General features: G+C 53.4%; 4 protein-coding genes across 7 annotated transcripts in view; 1 reads left to right on the forward strand and 3 right to left on the reverse strand.

Moving 5' to 3' along the window:
• The window catches only part of Rpl28 (ribosomal protein L28), a 249,835-nt gene that overhangs the window by 214,188 nt on the left and 15,664 nt on the right, over window positions 1-19,983 (forward strand). The window lies entirely within an intron of this gene.
• LOC127203498 (cytochrome c oxidase subunit 6B2) lies at window positions 689-1,744 on the reverse strand. Of its 2 annotated transcripts, none has more exons than XM_051162298.1 (3): window positions 1,611-1,744; window positions 919-1,019; window positions 689-822 (listed from the first exon to the last, which is right to left on the reverse strand). In XM_051162298.1, exons 1-3 carry the CDS (start codon window positions 1,720-1,722, stop codon window positions 769-771), a joined length of 267 nt encoding a protein of 88 aa, XP_051018255.1. In that variant the 5' UTR covers window positions 1,723-1,744; the 3' UTR covers window positions 689-768. The 2 variants fall into 2 exon arrangements, with proteins under 2 accessions (XP_051018255.1, XP_051018256.1); XM_051162299.1 differs by having other exon boundaries at window positions 694-822; window positions 962-1,019.
• On the reverse strand, window positions 1,826-11,955 carry Garin5b (golgi associated RAB2 interactor family member 5B). The gene is made up of 11 exons (XM_051161836.1): window positions 11,806-11,955; window positions 11,436-11,590; window positions 11,079-11,337; window positions 7,926-7,950; window positions 7,647-7,708; window positions 7,445-7,548; window positions 7,311-7,363; window positions 7,157-7,216; window positions 5,398-6,994; window positions 3,658-3,829; window positions 1,826-2,011 (listed from the first exon to the last, which is right to left on the reverse strand). Exons 1-11 carry the CDS (start codon window positions 11,953-11,955, stop codon window positions 1,826-1,828), a joined length of 2,823 nt encoding a protein of 940 aa, XP_051017793.1.
• Window positions 14,414-18,495, reverse strand: Il11 (interleukin 11). The gene is made up of 5 exons (XM_051161837.1): window positions 18,489-18,495; window positions 16,788-16,951; window positions 16,587-16,673; window positions 16,309-16,470; window positions 14,414-14,707 (listed from the first exon to the last, which is right to left on the reverse strand). Exons 1-5 carry the CDS (start codon window positions 18,493-18,495, stop codon window positions 14,537-14,539), a joined length of 591 nt encoding a protein of 196 aa, XP_051017794.1. The 3' UTR covers window positions 14,414-14,536.

Here is a 19,983-nt window from a genome sequence, read left to right on the forward strand (position 1 = left end):
TTCCGTCAGGGTTTCACTGTGGAATGTACCCTTGGTTGGCCTTGAACTCATGTTGACCAGCCTAGTTCCAAATTCAGATATTAACATGCATCTGCCTTTGGAGTGCTGAAATTAAAAGGCATGAGCTACCTTGAATGTTGAGATCTTGACTTCACGATGAGAAGCAGAACACAAGAGCCTTGTTTCTTTTGTTGTTGTTGTTGTTTTGAGACAAGGTTTCTCTGTGTAGCCTTGGCTGTCCTGGACTCGCTTTGTAGACCAGACTGGCTTCGAACTCACAGAGATCCACCTGCCTCTGCCTCCCAAGTGCTGGGATTCTGGCTCTCACCTTGTTTCTATCCACCATCCTGGGGACTGTGACTACCTTAACTTCTTGTCCCATGATCAAAAGAAACAATGTTGCTGCTCAACCAGTACAAAGCACTTGCCATGTACGCGTGCCGACCTGAGTATGGAGGCCCGCATGGCAGGTTAAAAAGCCTGCTGCCGTAGCTCGCGGCTGTGATCCCAGTGCTGGGGAATACGACAGGAGGACCGGAGGACCGCAGGCTAGTCCATCTCCGAATTCCAGAATTAGCACGAGAGACCCTGTCTCAAGAACAGAAAACAAAACAAAGCAAGAAGCAAACAGCAAAGAAACAGCAGCAGCAGCATAACTTTATTTGTGGCGTGCAGACACAGTGGTGGGGAAGAACCGAGGCTGGGGTTTAGGGAGAAGACAACAGTCACTGGAGACTGACGGGCTCCAAGCAGGACTCAAGTGCTCGGTCAGATTTTGCCCGGGAAAGTCCCGTTCTTGATCTGCTCGTTCCAACGCTGCACCTGGAGAGACATAGGGGGGACCCCCCACCCCGGAGTCTGCTCAGCCTGAGTCTGAGGCCACCACCCTCCCCACCAGGCCCCTCTCCGCCCTCTCACCCAGCTGATGGGACACAGTGAATGGTATACACGGAAATAGTACTCGCAGGGCTGTGTGTTCTTCCCGCGCCGGGTCATGCTGTTCATACACCGGTGGTAGTCTGCAGAGCGCCTCAGGGTAGGGGTGGGGTCGCGAGACAAGTCACGCCCAGTCAAGATCACGCCACGCCCCTTCCCTGTAGACCTTGGTCCCAACCCATCTATCCTGCCCTGCCCTTCCAGGACTCAGTCTCACAGGTTCCAACCAATCAGGTTCCTCCTTTCCACTTTAGTCTACTCCAGCCCCCAAACTCCTTTCTTGACTGAGCTCCATCACTTAGTGAGGTCCCTTTGGTCGTCCGCATCATCTTGCCCCTCTAGGACTCAGTTCCAGCTGGCTACAATCAAGTGCCTCCTTTCACCTCAGGTCCTGCTCCCTTTCTCTTGGCCTCGCCCCCTCACTCCCTGTCTTGCCCTTTACTAATAAGGCTTCGTCTTTCCTGGGCTCAGTCCATTTCACCCCAAGGTGTCAATCGTATTCCCTCCAGACAGGCTGCCTCCCTCCACCCCAGGCCCCGCCCCTGCATGGTTAGGCTCCACCCACTTCGGTGCACGCCACGCCCTTCCAGGCCCGGGCACAGCCTCCCATTCCAACGGTCTCCGAGGGTCTCCAGGTGGGGGCCTCCCCTCTAATTTGTCCCAACCGGTCTCACCCAGGAAATTCTGGTAGCAGTTACGCGTCTGGTTCTGGTTAGGGAAGCGCGGGTCGAAGGGCGGCGTTGTCCATTGGCCCCGAGCGGGCTTCTGGGCTTCAACACTAAACATCGAGGTGGCAAACTCCTGCAGGAAGGGGTGCGGTGCTCCGTGAGGCCTAAAGGGCGCCCTTCGCTTCAACCTTCCCCTCCTCATGACCCACTCTAAACTCCACTCACCCTGTCCTCACCAGACTGAAGAGGGACGAACGAAGTTGGAACACTAGGGCTGCGGAGTCCACCGGTGCCTTTAGCTTGAGAGTGAGGGTTGGTACCAAGAGCGGGGGTGGGGTGGGGTGGGGGAAATGCGACCCTCGGGCCGGATTGGCTGGCCCCCGGGAGTCCCAGCCAATAGGAGCCGTCTGTAGTGCGGGGGTAGGGTCAGTGGAGGCTCCGCCCCTTTTCTTGCATGCTGTCCCCTTGTGGGGGGCCACCCCATGCACGGGAGCGTTCATATATACAGGCACCATGGCAGGGCTTTGAGTATCAGACTAGGGCTTTTAATGCCTGCAAAGCGAGCTTTTCTCCCTGACATCTGCCCCGCCCCACCCTCCCCAATATATAAACGTATATATCTCTGGTCTCTATGGGAAAGGGAGGATGTCGCCCCGCCCCCCAGCACCAACTACCACACACGGTGTTCTCGGCACACTGCGTCTTACAGTCCGGGTGCGCAGCACCCTGCGAGGTATGAGGGGAGGAGGAAAGGAAGTATGGTTCCTTGCTCCTGAGACCCACTCCTCCAGGGCCAGGTCTTCAGGGTCTCAGGGGTACCTGGCCCCACTGGGCTTCTGGACAGTTTGCTGACAGATCGAGTTTCCTGCATTATGCTGTCTTAAAATCCTTGGGTCGCTGTTTTACTGCGCGGGAGGGGGGTGGGGCGGGGAGAAAGGCAGAGAATGTTTTGGCGGACTATCAGAAAACAGGTACCCAAGAGTCTAGAAGTATAGATAATCCACAGCTCTTATTTACACCTAAAAAGCAGTCAGTATATTTAATCATTCCCTTCTATTTCCAAGATGTTTTGGTTAAACCCCCAGCCCCGACCCCAACACATTCATTCCTCCATCTCCGGGCACTTCTAAGCCACCATCCGCTTCCTGGCTCCATGGTTATATGGACGTTTCATAGAAACACATCTTTGATGCGCTTTTGGTCTTTGTTCCTTTCACTTGGTATATAATACTTTATATTTTGTTTTACTCCCCCCCCCCCCCACTCCCTTGAGACAAAGCATCCAGGAAACTGGCTGGCTCGGAACTGGTTATGTAGATCAGGATGGTCTTAAATGTACAGAGATCTACCTGCTTCTCCTCAAGTTCTGGGATTACAGAGAGAGAAAGGGGTGTCCTACCACAGGCGCTAGCAGAGATCAGAGGACAGTCTGTGGGGGATTTGTTCTCTCCCCTACCTTATGGGCCCCAAGGATAGAGCCTGGGCTGTCAGACTTGGTGACAAGCACTTTTATCCACTGAGCCATCTCAAGGGCTTTTATTAGTTTGAAAGAGCATCACAGCGTGGACCAGGGTGGCCTTAATGCTGATACATAGCCCTCCTGATCCTCCTGCCTCCACCTCCCAAGTGCTGGGAACAGAGGCGAATACCGCCATACCCAATTCTACCTGGTGTCAGGACCATATCCAGAGGCCTCTAGCCTGCATGCTAGGCAAGCAAGCACTCTACCTAGTGAACTGCACCCTCATATTCCCTCTCTCTGTTCTTCACACTTCCTTGTTGAAACCTCCTCCCACCTCACAGTTCTTTGTTCTCTTGTTTTTTAGTTTTTTGAGACAGGGTTTCTCTGTGTGGCCCTGGCTGTTCTGGACTCGCTTTGTAGACCAGGTTGACCTCGAACTCACAGCAATCCACCTGCCTCTGCCTCCCGAGTGCTGGGATTAAAGGCGTGCGCCATCACACCAGGCCATATATGACCCTTTAAGCACCGTGTGCATGATGGATGAGGCAGCTGTTACCCTTCAAAGCATCTGTGGAATCGAAAGCTTCTCACCTCCCTCTTGTCCAGGTCCACCACCATCTCCTGGGTGGCCTCCAACACTAACACACTCCCAGATTCTACCACTTTCATCCCCTCCACATTCTGGCCTCTGGCAAAGAGGGCCCTTTCCACATAAGTCAGCCCCAACTCTTCCTCTGGCTTCAGCCCTTCAGCTTGCTCAGAGCTAAAGGCACCATCCTTAAACGTGTATGCAGTTCCCGAGTGATGGGCTCTGCCTCATGCCCCCTCCACACACACCCAGTGGCTCCCTACGTCAGAAGATGCAAGGCACACTCATTGAGGGTACAGCGAGCATGTATGCTTCTGCCTCAGACACTCTGCAGTGGCTGCTCCCTCAACAGCGGTATTTCTTAACCTGAGGGCCGCAACCCCCACAGGGGTCGCCCATCGGATATATCTACATGATGATTCATAACAGCAAAATTACAGTAATAAAGTCACAACAAAATAATTTTATGATTGGGCGTCACCATAACATGAGAAACTATATTAAAAAAAAAAAAAAGCTTGCAGGGCTAGAGAGATGGCTCAGAGGTTAAGAGCACTGGCTGTTCTTCCAGAGGACCAGGGTTCAGTTCCCAGCAGCACCCACATGGCAGCTCACAACTATCTGTAACTCCAGTTCTAGGGACTCCGACATCCTCACACAGACATACATTCAAGCAAAGCACCAATGCACATAAAATAAAAAAATCATTTTTTAAAAATAAAAAAGGGCTGCAGCATTAGGGAAGTTGAGAATCACTGTTCTAGAGAAACTCCCTCCCCCAAGATGCTAACTCCTTCCTCCTCCTTCCCCATAGGTCTCTTGGTTTGAAACTAGGTCTCATGGAGCCCAGACTGGTCTCTGATTCATTATGTATAGCCAAGTCTGGTCTTGAACTCCCAACCCACCTGCCTGCAACCTCCTGGTGGCCAGGATTACAGGCATGCACCCCTACACCTAGTTTCATTCCATGTGGAGCAGTTCAAGCCCATGGCTTTGTGCATGCTAAGTAAGCACCCTCCCATCCTAGCTATGCCTCTAGCTCCCTCTCATGTTTTCATGCAAATGGCTCCAGCTCTGAGGCTGGGGCCACCTTAGGCTGCTGGGCTGGGCTGGGGGCTCTGTCCTCTGTATTGGAAGTATTTAGCAGCAGCATGTCCTATCCCTGGCTACTTGGTGCCCAGTGGTATACCTTGCTTCTGCCACCTTTCTTATTGGCTGCTGTGTTCCCACTCCTTAGAGCAATATCCGCCACCCAGTCAACACTCTCCGTGCTGAAGTCTGCACTTAGCATATACAGTGTCCTGAATTCAATCCGTAGAATCTGCTCCCCTCTTTCCACCTGCCCCGCCCCCCGTGTGTGTGTGAGAGAGAGAGAGAGAGAGAGAGAGAGAGAGAGAGAGAGAGAGAGAGAGAGAGAGAGAGGAGGGGCAGAGGGAGGAGGGTGGAAGGGAGAGAGGGAGAGAGGGAAAGAGGAAAGGAGGGAGGGGGAGTGAGAGAGGGAGAGAGAGAGAAGGAAGGAGGGAGGAAGGGAAGGAGGGAAGGAGGGTGGAAGGGAAAGGGGGAGGGATGAAGGGAGGGAAGGAGGGAGGCAATGTATTAGAGTTGACAGTAGATGCTAGGCACTAATCCCACACACCTGAGGAGCATGATGGCCTCCTAATTCCTTCACTGGCACCCCAGCCTTCACGGGCGTTTCTCTCTCGTTCCCCATTTTTGGGATGACAGGATGGAGAATTTCTGACTTTGACCCCGTCGCAGCCAGAGGCTGCGGCTGCGCTTTTGTCTTCTCGAGTTGTGGGTGTTTTTCTCCAGGCTTCTGGGGCACCTGGTCTGAGGAGGATGTTGTGAAGGATGTCAGTGGCTGCGACATGTCCTCCAAACCTGAGGTGGGCATGGTGGTGAGCATGGAGTCAGATGTGGAAGTCACCGGCAACTCAACGATGGGTTTCCTGGAAGTCCTCAGTGAGTCTTCAGGTGGCTTCTTCTCTCCCAGGGGCTCTGTGTTTTTCTCCTTCACCTTAGCACACGACCCTGATTGTTCTTGGACCACCACTTTCGGCCCCTCTGGCAAGGTCATCTGGCTGGTGTTAAAGGGCAAGTTGGCCAACACAGTCATGGCGGATCCCCTGGAATCCATAGAGAGCCAGGAGGGCAGAGAGATGGTAGCTGGCTTCAGGTGCTGGTGTTTGGAGTTGGCCATGATCATCATCTTAGCGAGGGTAAGCCCCTGCACAGAGAAGGGCCTATTGTCGTCTGTGCGGGGGCCCTCAACCGCTACGTCCCTGGTCAAAACCCACTTCTTTTGCGACCCTATCTCCTTGGACTTCAGATCGGGCCGGTTCACGGTTGTCTCCTCCTTCATCTTGTGGGCCCAGTCTGCCGACCTCTCCCTGCCTTTCAAGGCCTCCAGAGTGACCTCCTGGGTTCTGCTGATCAAGATCTCCTTAGATTCCTTCTTGGTAGTGGTCGAGGGCAGATGCAGGGACATGTTCTGGGCCCTCATGTCTATCACTTTGGTCTTCTGCCCTCCCACCAACAGAACAGGTTCCTGTTTCCCTTCAGACTTTCTCTGAAGCGTGTCTCCCACCTGTAGCACGGTAGGATCCACAGGGGCTTTGGCCTGTGAGTCCAGGGCTTTTTGGTACTGGGCAGTTGGAGCCTTCCGAAATTGGGTATTTCGGACTAGATAGTCCTTCTTTGGGGGCATGGCTTTCTGAGGACCTGTAGGTGCTTCTGGAAGCTTCTGAACCAGGGGTAAAGTTTTCTGGGGTGGGGCAATTAGAACTGGGGCCTTCCGGGGGTGTCCAGGAACAGGTGGGGCCTTCTGGGAAAGAGAAGGTGGAGCCTTATCGAAAAGGCTACGTACGGCTGAAGACTTCCGGGTTGACAGTAGCGCAGGTGGGACCTTCCGAGATGGAGCAGGAAGGGCTGGGACCTTCTGAGTTGGAGCAGGCTCAGCTTGTACCTTATTAGACTGGTCCAAAATAAATGGCATCTTCCCTGACGTGGTGGGAGCAGATGCACTCTTCCGGGAGGACAGCGGGCCCCGATACTTCACTGAGCCTGTAGGCCTGACCTTGTCATTGGGTGTCAGAAAGGAGGGAGGACTGGGTGGAAAGACATAGAAGGTCGTAGGGTAAGAAGACGTGTGTAAAGGGGAAGACAGAGTGGTGGAGTTGGTGTCTATGAGATCTTCAAGGTCTTGCCTCCACAGGAAGGCGTCCATGGCATCACAGGAGTCCACAAAGGGTAACTCACAGTTGTCGTGAGAGATACACTGTGTAGGAGTCTCAAGTAGACGGCTGCGGCCTGTGGCTCCCTCAGAAGCAGATCCATGGGTCTGTAGATGAATGAGGTGAACATGTTCAGGACTCCGGGGCTGGGGGGGCAGCCTTCCTCCCTCAGACCCCAGAATCTACATCATCCCAACCCTTCCTCCTTGGACCCTGGAGTCCAGGCCCTGGCCCCCCAGAGAGTAGCTGGCCTTTGAGCTGGACTGTTCCTGGTGCATTGTGCCAGAGATGATGCTGAAGATGGTTCGGATGCTGATGTTGGCCTTCTCTGTAGGGCAGAAAAAAGTCTGAGGCCTCTGGGAAAGGGATCAAACTCAAAAGCAGGCTCATGCAGGTGGCAGAGGGTGCGTTATTGGTCATACCAGAAACATGGATTAGCTCATTGGAGCCATCAGGGCAGGCATCTAGGTAGGACCTACGGAAGTAACGTGAGGGGGCATTAGTGATGTCCAAACCAGGATCCTAAGCACAACTGGCCCAAATGCCCATTGCCTACTTCTTTTCCGTGGCTTTCATCTGACCCTCAGGAGGTTGCAGCTGTGACCAGACGAGAGGCAGCGAGTCACCCACAGCCCGAGACCTGAGCGTGTGTTTAGTCGCCTGTCCGTGGGCAGAGAGCAGACAATCCGTCAGAGGAGGGGCAGCCCCTGGGTGCCCCCCTTCTCACACACACACACACACACACTGGCTTGCCTCACCTTGACCTTCCTTTGTTTTTGAGAAGCTATTTTGTAAGGAAAGGTGCGCTGAGCAACTTCAACTGGGGAGAGAGGCAGAGAGAGGAGGGTCAAGGCCCTCAGCGGCTGCTGACATGGGAGCAGGCTCTTGAGGACAAGGTGAGCTCAGCCTCCGGGGGGTGTGGGGTGTGGGGGAAGTGCAGAAGGACCCAGCAAAGTGTTTGAGTCCCTCCCACGCTTTGAGAGAGGGCACCTGACATGCAGAGGAAGATGACTCAGCCTTTGACAGAGGTGGCTCACCTGTAAATCTGTCTGGAGACTGGGCCTGCGGACAGAGGGGGAGAGTTTTCAGAGGCCTTTCACTTGCCTCCCTTTTCTTATTTTCATTCTATTGTAGTTTAAGATTTGTTTATTCATTCGTTCTTACTTTTTTTTAAAGATTTATTCATTTGTTATGTATACAGATTTCATTATAGATGGTTGTGAGGCAACATGTGGTTGCTGGGAATTGAACTCATGACCTTTGGAAGAGCAGTCAGTGCTCTTACCCTCTGAGCCATCTCTCCAGCCCCATTTGTTCTTATTTTATGTGTATGTATGAATGCCTACATGTATGTAGGCGTTGTATGTATTCCATGTCCACGCTTGGTGTCTACTGAAACCAAACCAAGGCACTGGCTCCTCTGGAACTGGAGTTACAGATGGTTGTGAGCTGCCATATTTGTGCTAGGAACCAAACCCAGGTCTTCTGCAAGAGCAGCAAATGCTCCTAAACCACCAAGCCACCTCTCCAGTACCTCATTTTTTGTTTGTTTCCTTGCTTTTTTTTTTTTTTTTTTTTTTTGAGACCTGGTTCTTTTGGAGCTTGCTCTGTAAACCAGGATGTCCTTGAACTCACAGAGATCTTCCTGCCTCTGCCTCCCGAGCCCTGGGATTTAAAGCATGGGACACCACAGGCACCCCTCTTTTTTTTTTTTAAGTGTGTGTGTTTGTATGCAGGTGCATGTGTATGTGTGGTGTATGTGTGCATGTGTGCGTACAGGTCCATGAATATGCGTGTGTGTGTGCGCGCGTGTGTGTGTGTGTGTGTGTGTGTACGAGTGCAGGTGTATGTGCAGGTGTGTGTGCATGCAGGTGCATGTGTGTGCAAGTGTTTGTTTGCATGCACATGTGTGTGTGTGTGTGTGTGTGTACGAGTGCAGGTGTATGTGCAGGTGTGTGTGCATGCAGGTGCATGTGTGTGCAAGTGTTTGTTTGCATGCACATGTGTGTGTGTGTGTGTGTGTACGAGTGCAGGTGTATGTGCAGGTGTGTGTGCATGCAGGTGCATGTGTGTGCAAGTGTTTGTTTGCATGCACATGTGTGTGTGTGTGTGTGTGTGTGTGTGTGTGTGTGTGTGCAGAGAATCACCTTGAACGTCATGCTAGGGAAGGTTGTCCACGCCCTCTGAGACGGTCTCTTACTGCCATGAAGCTCACCAATTGGACTACGACAGCTGGCCAGAGAGCCTCGTGGATGCTCCTTCCCCTGTCTCCCTAGTCCTGGGATTAAGTGTGCCACCACACACAGCATTTTTTTTAAAAAAGCATGTGTATGTTCATGAACATGGGTGCCAATGGAGGGCAGGGATAGTGGACCACTTGATGCTGAAGTCACAGGTGAGGTTTTCAGCACCCATAGATCCTCTTCAAGAGTAGTATGGGTTCCTAAGCCCTGAACCACCTTTCCAGCCCCTTAAAATTTTATTACACTTATCCATTTTGGGGAGGTGCACGTGCCATGTCCTTCGAGGTCAGGGGACAGCTCCTAGGAGCTGGCTCTCTCCACCCACCACATGGGACCGCGGGACCCAGCTCAGGTCTGAAGGCTTGGAGGAAGAGCTTTCACTCACTAGTCCACACCTACCACTAGGTATGCGTTCTGGAGGGGCTGTGTTTGAACTCGCAAGGCAAGCTTCTTATGAACTGAACTACCTCTCCAGCTCCAAACCTTTTTTTCCCCCTTCAAGAATTAGAAATTACAGTTTAGTCAGGCGTGGTGGCAGATGCCTTTAATCCCAGCACTCAGGAGGCAGAGGCAGGTGGGTCGCTGTGAGTTCGAGGCCAGCTTGGTCTACAAAAGTGAGGCCGGAACAGTCAGGACTGTTACACAAAGAAACCCTGTCTCAAAAAATAAATAAATAAATAAATTACAGTTTACTAAAAATAGAAACCTGCCAGGTGATGGCAGCACACACCTTTAATCCCAGCACTCAGGAGGCAGAGGCAGGGGGATCCCTGAGTTTAAGGCCAGTTTAGTCTATAGAGGGAGTTCCAGGATGGCCAGGGCTACACAGGGAAACACTGTCTCGACCCACCTCCAAAATAAATAAATAAATTAATTAATTAAAAAAATAAATAAAATAGAGATCATTCCTAAGAATGGCAAATGGGGCCAAAGGCTGGCCAGGTGGCTCAGCAAGTAAAAGCACTTGCTGCTAAGCCTGATGACCTGAGTTTGACTCCCCCAGAATCTATGTGGTAGGAGGGAACCCACAGCCAAGTATGCATGCATGCTCACACACATAGACAAAAAGGAGTGGGACCAGGCTAGGGAGCTGAAGGTGTAAGCCAGACTACCCTCAAATCTTTAACAAGCCTCCTGCCTTCATCTTCCAAGTGATGGAGACTACAGGTACATGCCTGGGTGCCTGGCCACCTTTTCTGGTCTATTGCATGTTGAGGTGTGTATGCAAGTGTGTGCATGTGGAGGCCAGAGGCCAATCTCAGGTGTCATTTCTCAGAAACTGTCTACCTTTTGGCTTTGTTTCCTTTGTTTGTTTGTTGTTGTTGTTGTTGGGGTGTTTTTGTTTTTGTTTTTGCTTTATTTGGTTTTGGCTTTGGTTTTTTTTTTTTTCAAGACAGGGTTTCTCTGTGCAGCCTTGACTGTCTTGGACTAGCTTTATAGACCAGGCTGGCCTCGAACTCACAGAGATCCACCTGCCTCTGCCTCCTGAGTGCGAGCACCACCACATCCGTCTGGCTTTTTTTGTTTGTTTGTTTGTTTTTTGTTCGTTTGTTTCCTTTTGAGGCAGGCTTTCCTCGCTGGCCTGGAATCTACCAAGTAGGTCAAGCAAGGCCAGGAATCTGCCAGCCTCACCAGCACTGGGATTATAAGCATGTGCCACTATCCCCAGCATCGTTTTGTTTTGTTTTTCTAGACAGAGCTTCTGAGAGTAGCCTTGGCTGTCCTGGACTCACTTTGGAGACCAGGCTGGGCCTCCAACTCAGAGATCTGCCTGCCCTTCATGCCCTACCTGCAACTTCATGCCCAGCTTTCCCTCCTCGGTCTCATGAGGTCAGACCCCCACTTCAGACCCAACATTTTAGTAACCCAGCTCCTTTCCCTTGGCATTCCTCTGTCCTCTGTGGAATCTGAACGATGGTTTCAAGGCCTGGCTCATTGAATCCTCACCTGATGGCGCCAGGTGGAGGCAGGCACTCCGCCTTTGGGTGAGTCCAAGGGGGGCGTGTCTATGGTCCTGGGCGCCCAGGATATGCTAGGCTCGTGAAGTAGGTTGATGAGGCGAATCCAGCGGTCAAACAGAAAGTCCAGCTCATGGTCAGGGGCATCCAGTTCCAAGTAATAGTAGCGGCCGGTGATCAGACGGAGCTTCAGACGCCAGGTGGGCGGATCGTGGACGTAGAGGTGGGCGAGGTCTAGCGGGATCAACCTGCGGGCGGGCGGGCGGAGGGGCGGTGGGAGACTAGGTAGCTAGTGCCATCAGCAGGATGGAGTGGAGTGAGCTCGGGTACAGCTCAGGGAACATACCTGGTTAGGTTGAGATTGGAGCACTCCTTGCCCTCGGGGGGCCGAGCAAGTAACAGAATGTCAGGCAGCACTAGGCCAGGCAAGGATGCCGCGACACCCATAGTCAGCTTGTTGGTTCTGTGGTGCACGAACGCGGGAGCCCCATGATTGGTCACCTGGGGCAGCCAGGGAGCAGGGCTGGGACCAATTCTTTCTCCAACATGCCTCCAGCATCCCTCACCTTCCTTTCTTTCCAAACCCACTTCCTGCCTACAGACGTTGAAACTCCAAAGTCCTATTCAACCCACTCCATCCAAGGGGTCCCTGTCTCTTCCTGTGCCTCAAGCCCTCCTCCCCTATTTCCCGCGGGGCCGCGCAGGGAGCTGGGGACCTGGACAAAGTTACTCTCGAACATGGGCAGCGGGCGGAGGGGCAGGTACTCGCCCTTCTGGAGGGTCTTCTGCAGCTCTCCAAGAATGGGGACCCACTTCTGAGGGTCCTGGGGAGGCCGAGTACGCCGGATGTTCAACAGCCGTTTCATGACGGCTGTCAGAACGGAGGGTGGTGGTTTATAGATTCAGGGACCCAGGACCCAGGTGGAGCCCTGATCCCCCACCCCAGCCTACCACCAGCCTTGGACCCTTGGGCTTCAAGGCTGTCAGGAGCTCAGCAGTGACAGAAAGTGGAATGTCCCCAGGGCTGAGAGACTCTGGTATGGCCATGGCCCTGAAGAGAGGTAGTCAGCACTAAAGCTGAGGGAAGAACCTTCAATAGGGGCTTTGTGACCTCACTGGACACCAAGGGGCTGCTCCCTGGGAACTGTCCCAGGGGCCTCACCCTTCCAGAATATGGCGTGGAGTCTTGAGGCCTGGGATGGGTAACTCAGAACTCCATCAGAACATTCCTTCTCCTGAACCCAAAATTGTGATGACACAGACCGCCCACCACCCCAGGGGTCTGTGTTAGTAGCTATAAAGGCACCAGTAATCCAAAGACTTGAATCACAGACCTAGCTCTGCCAGTGACCCTCCTCTTCTCACCAAGACCCATCCCCATGCCGAGCCTCAGTTTCCCAATGGTGTGTGTTTGTGCATGTGCACGTGTTTGAGTGTGCTTCAGTCACATCAGCCAAATGGACTCTGAACTGTAAAGAACACCATCACATCTGGACATGGCAACTACAGCTATAATTCCAGCACCAAGGTTGTAGAGGCAGGATTTTTTTTTTTTTTCTCCCCGAGACAGGGTTTTTCTGTGTTAGCCTTGCCTGTCCTGGACTCATTTTGTAGACCAGGCTGGCCTCGAACTCACAGAAGATCCGCCTGCCCCTGCCTCCCGAATGCTGGGATTAAAGGCATGTGCCGCCGCCACCACCGCCACCACCTGGCAAGGCAGGAAAATTTTAAGTTTGAAATCAGCCTAAGTTATATAACAATACCACATCTCAAATTGATAGATAGATAGATAGATAGATAGATAGATAGATAGATAGATAGATAATAGAACCACAGGCTTGGGGATATTAAGTGGTAAAGTGCTTGCCTGCAAGCATGCACAGGCCCTGGACTCAATCACAGTACCATAATGATATAAGGCCAACTACCCATGGGACCATAATAGTAACAAGCTGGGTATGGTGGCGCACACAATTTTTTTTTTCCGAGACAGCGTTTCTCTGAGTGTAGCCCTGGATGTCCTGGACCTTGTTTTGTAGACCAGGCTGTCCTTGAACTCACAAGTGCTGGGATTAAAGGCATGTACCAACCATGCCCGGTTGCGGCACACATTTTTACTCCCAGCTCTCAGGAGGCAGAAGCTGGCAGATCTCTGTGAGGTCCAGGCGAGACAGAGCTACAGAGTAAGACTCGAAAGCAAAACAAAACCCTACAGAAAGCAACTCTTCCCATTTGAGCCTCAGTTTCCCTCTTTTGTAAAACAGGGCATCTCTTTTGGCCCTGCGACAGAAAAAAAGGGGGGGGGCAACTCAGTATTTTCCAGAACATTGGCTGAGTGATCATTTTCTTGTTCCCTCCTGAGGCCTTTATTTGTGTGTGTAGAGTATGTACGGTGGGGTGAGACAAAGACTGGGATTCTGTCATTCTAAAAATAGTGTTTATTATTGTTTTTAAATGTGTCATGCAAAACACAGTCATGGTAAAAAAAAAAAAAAAAACCACTCTGGGAATATCAGCACATACAATAAAAGTCACCCACAGCGCCATCGCTTGTTTTCGACCCTGAGACGGTCACTGTCAACATTTTGGTATTTCCATTTTGAAAACAAAACAACAAACATGTATAGAAAGAGTGGTTCTACCATCTGCTGCTTCCAAGGCGCGGGGACATTCAGGGTCTAAAGCAGTCTTTCCCCAGGAGAGTCTCTTTTTACCATTGGCCATCACGTGGCTGTGTCCCTTTCCGTTCCTCCACCTCCCCCCTCTCCTCAGCCCCTCAAGGAGAACAACTAGGTTGTTTCCCACTTTCCAGCACAAAGGATGCTGAAATGAACAACATTGTGCTTTGCAGCTCTGTAGCACGCAGGTGCTGTTAGTTGTAAGGTGATGATCTGGAACCTTCTGTTAAGTATCTGTCGAGGACCTTTGAAGTGGTAGGGTACCAGGTTAGGCTCAGATCCCTCTGGCAATATCCCTGCCAATCACCTCTAAGGAGATATGTATTTAAATCCACCCCCTTTCTCTGTCTCACAAAACTTCACACACTTTAGTATGAAACCCCAGGCTTCCTTTCCCCCTCCTCCTTTCTCCTCTTAACATAAAAAGTAATTGTTTAATAAATAATGTACGAAGAAACTGTGAGTAGACTTCATAGAGACCCCAGAATCCAGGATCTCAGCTCCCTGCTCCTCAGGGTCTCGGATCCACCCACCCCACCCACCCCAGTTCCTTAAATAAATAAGTATAAATAAGCCACAGGTGACCCGCCCCACTTCACCCAGGTCTCCTGGGAGGACTTTCCCTAGCTGGGTGTGTGGGGTGGGTTGTTTGGGGTGTGGCATACCCCTAATCATCATGCCGTCCCCCCCCCCCAATCCAAGTACCAAAATAAATAAATAAATAAGATCTGGCTTTAAAGGACGGTCGATGGTGGCTTTCAGTCCTGAGTCACAGCCGAGTCTTTAACAAGAGCAGACCCCTCACGGCCCAGTCCAAGGTCAGGTGCAAGCCTCCTAAGATGGCGTGAGCAGCCCGGATGCTTCCCCAGGCTGAGGCAGGAGGGCCCAGGGGGACCAAAGGTTGGTCTGGGGTTGCCTGGGGCAAGGCCAGGCGAGATGTCTGTTGAAGACAGAAAGGAGGTCAGTTAGCAAAAGGTAAGGGCCTTGGGTTCAGAAAACCAAAGCTGGAGCCGGGCGGGCGTGGTGGCGTGTGCCTTTAATCCCAGCACTCGGGAGGCAGAGGCAAGCGGACTGCTGTGAGTTCGAGGCCAGCCTGTCTCCAAAGAAAACTGAAGCTGGGTTGGGTGTGGTGGTTCTCATGTGCCATCCCAGCACTTGGGAGGTAGAAGCTGAAGGGTCACTAGTTCCAAGCTACACAGGAAAGGCAATTTGGGCTACACGAAACTCTGTCACATTAAAAAAAAAAAAAAATGAAAAAAAGAGAACTTCAGTGGGGTCAGCGTGGTGGCACATTCCTTTAATCCCAGCACTCGGGGACGCAGAGGCAGGCAGATCACTGTGAGTTCGAGGCCAGCCTGGTCTACAAAGCAAGACCAAGACAGCCAAGGCTACACAGAGAAACCTTGTCTCAAAAACATTAACTAACTATAACCACCACCACTACCACCAAAAATAAGGCAGAACAAATTTAATTAAGAAAGGTGCCCAGTGTTGACCTCAGGACTCCAGGCTTTCTTTCTTTCCTTTCCTTTTTCTTTTTTTGGGTTTTTTGAGACAGGGTTTCTCCCTGTAGCATTGGCTTTCTTAGACTCGCTTTGTAGACCAGGCTGACCTCGAACTCACAGACATCTGCCTGCCTCTGCCTCCCGAGTGCTGGGATCATAGGCGTGCACTACTGTGCCCAGTCATGCTTTGCTTTTTCCAGCCTTAAACCTGTGGCGGTCTCCTACCTCTGCCTTGTGAGTTGCTGACACCACAAGCAATGCCATCCATCACGTTGAGCTAGGCTCTATTCTTGAGTTCTGGCATTGTAGAGTCTCAGGGATGCTCGAGCCAGGATCTTGAATCTTAGGGGCTGAGGCTGGGTCCTTGAGAGGTGAAGATCTTGGGGCTGGTCTGGGGCTTCAGGTATTAGAGGCTTATAGTTTTAGGCATCTTAGGGCCTAGGCCTCTCATTTTAATAAGATCTGGATCCTGGATTTCAGGATCCTGCGATTCGGGGTCTAGACTTCCAGACAAATTGGGCGGGATTGGAGTCTCATAGTATCCTGGGCTGGGATTATGGGGACACAAGACCATGGACTATGGTGGCTTGCAGCGTTAGGAGTCAGTTAAGAGTTGCTCTGTAAGCCAGGTGTGGTGGTGCACGCCTTTAGTCCCAGCACTCGTGAGGCAGAAGCAGGCGACCACTGTGAGTTTGAGGCCAGCCTGGTCTACAAAGCCAGCCCAGGACAGCCAAGGCTAACACAGAGAGACTGTCTTGAAAAACAAAAACAAACCAAACAAACAAACAAAAGTTGCTCTGTAAAGCCTGTTGTGGTGGCACACACCTATAGACCCACCACTCTGGGAGGCAGAGGCAGGTGGATCTCTGAGTTGGAGGCCAGCCTGGTCTACAGATGGAGTTTCAGGACAGCCCCAGGAGGGCTACCTGGAAAAACCTTGTCCAGGAGCCGAGGGGAGAATCAAAATTTCAGGTCACCGTTTCTTGGAGTCAAAGGGATCAGAATGGAGGGAAAAGGTCTTGGAGTCAGAGCATACCAAAAGCTGTAGCCGACGAAGTAGCCGGTCCAGCCGGGCTTGCAGGGCACCCAGCTCTGGCTCCAGAGTCTTTAAGGAAGGACCGCCTGCTCGGCGCAGCCATTGTACATGCCGGAGATAGGACATCAAGTCTACGCGAAGCCTTGTCAGCACACCTGGAAGCTGGGGGCCAAGAATGAAATCAGGGACCGGTTAGCTCATCTTCCCTTCAGCCATCAGTCTTTTAGCCCTCCCCGGCTGGCCAGTCTTTTAGCCCTCCCCGGCTGGCCAGCTCTCACCTGCAAAGATCCCAATGTCCCAGCGCTCATGGCCAAGGTAGGTAGGGAGTCTAGATTGTGGTCCCCGTCAGCTGGGAATTTGTCTCTCTGGCGGGGGGGAAAAAAAAAGCTGTGAGGGGGAACCCCAAGCTCTCCCCCTCTTCAGGTGCCCAAGAGAGAAGTCAGTGTCCCCCTCTCCACTCTGTCCCTCCAGTCTCCTACCATCTGTGCAGCTAGTTGCCGAGTGTCCGCCAGAAGAGATCGGGTCAGGAGGACAGCGCTGTCCAGATCTGCACGAGGGTCTCGAAGGGAGCTGGATGGTGGCCCGGGGGCAACGGCTCTATCTGGCCAGAGGCTCAGCACCACCAGGACCAGGCGACAAACACCTTGGGGTGGGGCGCGGGGGTGTGGGGGGGGAGATAGGAGGAGGGAGAAATCAGGGCAAACTCTGGTTTTGAGGGAATAGGACTAGGGTCTAGATTTCTGCCTCTGCGGAAGAAGGGCTCGAGTCTAGACCCTGGGTCTGAGTGAGTAGGCTGCGGTCCAGAATTTTGGTTTTGGAGGAGGGCTGAGGTCTGGAGGAGGAGGGATGGAGCCTGGATTCTGGGTCTGAGGGAGGGAAGACTGGGGCACAGAACCCTGGGTCTAAAGCAGGAGGGCTAGCGCCTGGACTCCAGGTCTGCAGGAGGGTTGGAGCTTGGAGACTCCAGGGTCTGAGGGAGGACCGCTGAGGTTTGGACTCTTGGGTCTGAGGAAGGAGGGCTGGAGCCTGACCGCCTGCATCTGAGGGAGGAGGACCTGGAGGTCTTGAGTCTCAGGGTGGGGCGCCCCGGGGCAGGTCGCAAAAGCCTGAGCCCGGGCGGGCTTCCCTCTCCCTCCCTGGCTCTGGCTGCCCCGCCCGTCGGAGCAGACGCGGCCCGGGGCGGGTAGACGGGCCGGGCGTCTCCCGTCCGCCCCCGGACGCCGGAATCTGGGCCCCGGGGCGGGGCATGAGGGGGGGAGGCACAGGCCAGAACCTGCCCCCCTCCCCTGCCCGGGGAGCCCGAGCCGGCCTGGGAACAGGGGTAGGAGCCAGAGACTGGAGCTGACACCAGAACACACCGATTCCTCACTAGGAAGGCTCCCGGACCCACTCCCCATATGTCCACAAAAGTGGCTGCGGGAGGCCAGATCGGGGAGGACCTGGGCGCACCTGGTCTGAGAGGCGCACAGAGACGCAAGCCTGGAGACCCGGCAGGCAGCTTTCGGGGCTCAGGCAGGGGCTAGGGACAGCTCCTTTGCGGGCTACCCATCCCCCCCGCGCCTTCAGCTGCCCCGCCCACCTCCGAGACAGCCAGCCAATCAGAGCCCCCCGGGCAGCCAAACTCCTGTATCACACCCCCAGCCCGCCCCCTGGTCCCCTCTTGGCTGTGGCCAGTCCTTCGCAGCCCCTCCTCGGCCGTCTGTTGGTGCACTGGTCCCCTTGCCGGTGTGCATCTGTCTGGCTCTCAAAGCTCTCTGTCCACACCCCTCTCTCGTCTGCCTCCCCTGCCTGGTCCCCATCCTCTGGGGCTTGCTGTCATCATCTGGGACTCTTGTCTCAGTTTCCCTCCCTGAGCCTCGCTGTTGGAATTCTTGATTGTCTCTGTTCCTAGCTTCCCACTGACTCCTTCGGATATCCGGACCCTTCAGGATCACCTCATCTGTCCCTGTGTCAGTGTCTGGCTGTCCGTCCTCGCCTCTTTTACTTGCCTTTTATCTATGTCTTCTCTCTGTCCATCTCTTCTCTCAAACTCCCACTTTTCGGACTTTTCTTTCCCAGTCTGACTCCCCAGGACTCCTCTCCTCTGTCCCTGCTCTGCTCCCATCCTCCCCACCCCCTCGATCCTTTTCTTCTTCTCCCCCCACCCTGTCCCCTCACCCCATGAACTGGAACCAACTTACAGTTCATGTCCCCACAGGCCAGGGGTTCCCCAGGGCAGGGGGCAGGGAGCCAGGGGGGCCTTTAACCCTTCCCTGTCCGCTGCCGGGGGAGCCCAGGGGGTCAGCTGGGCCTCGGCCTGGGGAGGGGAGGTATGTGAGTGTGAGCAGCAAGGGCCAGGCAATGAGGGAGTGTGTACGCCTGGGGGGTTATATAGGGGGCCGGGGCGGGCGGGCGGGGGGCAGGCAGCAGGGGAGGGCGGCCTGACACATCCTGACTCACCCTCCCTCCTGCCTTTTCCATTCAGACGAGCCGGCAGCCTAGCAGGGCTCACACCGCCTTGCTCGGAGGAGGGCACGGAAGGAAAAGTTGAAAAGTGAAGGGGGGGGGTGGTCTGAGAGGGGCCGGTGAGGTCATTGGCGTCCCCTCCCTCCACCTCCACGGGCTGGGACAGACACACAAGGCTCAAGAGCTCCATGGAGCCTGGCTGTAGGTTGGGGGGGGGGAGGTCTGCATGGACCACAACTAGCACTGAGAGATGGGGAGGCAAGAGGAGAGGCAAGTCAGGGGTCTGGGGAGATGGAGGTGAGATGGAGAATCTGAGTGACAGAGAGCGATGAGAACACCAGGTCAGAAATGGAGCCTCTTAAACAGAAGATGGTTGACAGATGCAGAGAGACGAGACAGTAGGGTGTATGGATACCCAGTCTCTGCATCTCAGAGAAACTGAGGAGCAGAGCGCTTGCCTAGCATGCACAAAGCCCTGGGTTTTAGCCCCGGCATCCCCCCACCCCCCCCCCCGGGCATATTGGCACACACCTGCACTCTCAGTACCTGGGAAGTGAAGAGGCAGGGGGTTCAGGAGTTTAGGGTCATCCTTAGCTACACAATGAGACTGAAGCCAGCCTGGGCTACTTGAAACACTTCAAAAAACAACAAAACCCAAACCAGAGACACGCACCCCCCTCTAGAGGAAGAGAGACATGGATGTGGAAAGAAGATGCCCACTGCAGAAGAGAGTACAGAGTGAGCAAAGGCGGGGTCATTTCAGAGACAGAGGTTAAGATGAGAAAGACATGAAGGTTCTCCACAGAGATCTCTGGCCGTGTCGATATACCTGCCGTACCCCTCCCCCCGCCCCCGCTCCGTTCCCTGATCTGTAAATGGAGATGGGAGATAGCCCAGTGGGTAGGAGTGTTTTGAGTCCCCAGCACCTATAGAAAAAGCTGAGCAGCTGGGCGGTGGTCACACATGCCTTTAATCCCAGCACTCAGGAGGCAGAGGCAGGTGGGTCGCTGTGAGTTCGAGGCCAGCCTGGTCTAAAAAGGGGAGTCCAGGACAGCCAAGGCTATACAGAGAAACCCTGTTTCAAAATAAATAAATAAATAAAAAATAAAGCACCCGGGAGGCAGAGGCAGGTGGATCTCTGTGAGTTCAAGGCTAGCCTGGTCTACTAGGTGAGTCCAGGACAGCCAAGACTACACAGAGAAACCCTGTCTCGAAAAACCAAAAATAAAT

The sequence above is a fragment of the Acomys russatus genome, chromosome 19 (assembly GCF_903995435.1).
Source record: "Acomys russatus chromosome 19, mAcoRus1.1, whole genome shotgun sequence".
Taxonomy (NCBI): Eukaryota; Metazoa; Chordata; class Mammalia; order Rodentia; family Muridae; genus Acomys; species Acomys russatus.

Excerpts from the sequence above, each read along its gene's own strand:
- LOC127203498 (XM_051162298.1), bottom strand. The coding sequence starts at position 1,722 with ATGTTTAGTGTTGAAGCCCAGAAGCCCGCTCGGGGCCAATGGACAACG. Across the intron at positions 1,020-1,610 it reads CTGCTACCAGAATTTCCTGG|ACTACCACCGGTGTATGAAC; the intron begins GTGAGACCGGTT and ends GGCGCTCTGCAG. Across the intron at positions 823-918 it reads CACTGTGTCCCATCAGCTGG|GTGCAGCGTTGGAACGAGCA; the intron begins GTGAGAGGGCGG and ends ATGTCTCTCCAG.
- Garin5b (XM_051161836.1), bottom strand. The coding sequence starts at position 11,955 with ATGAAACGGCTGTTGAACATCCGGCGTACTCGGCCTCCCCAGGACCCT. Across the intron at positions 7,364-7,444 it reads ATGAAAGCCACGGAAAAGAA|GTCCTACCTAGATGCCTGCC; the intron begins GTAGGCAATGGG and ends TTACTTCCGTAG. Across the intron at positions 2,012-3,657 it reads TGGACCTGGACAAGAGGGAG|ACGGCTCCTATTGGCTGGGA; the intron begins GTGAGAAGCTTT and ends CCCGCACTACAG.
- Il11 (XM_051161837.1), bottom strand. Across the intron at positions 16,674-16,787 it reads GGCAACTAGCTGCACAGATG|AGAGACAAATTCCCAGCTGA; the intron begins GTAGGAGACTGG and ends CCCCCCCGCCAG. Across the intron at positions 16,471-16,586 it reads GGACATTGGGATCTTTGCAG|CTTCCAGGTGTGCTGACAAG; the intron begins GTGAGAGCTGGC and ends CTTGGCCCCCAG.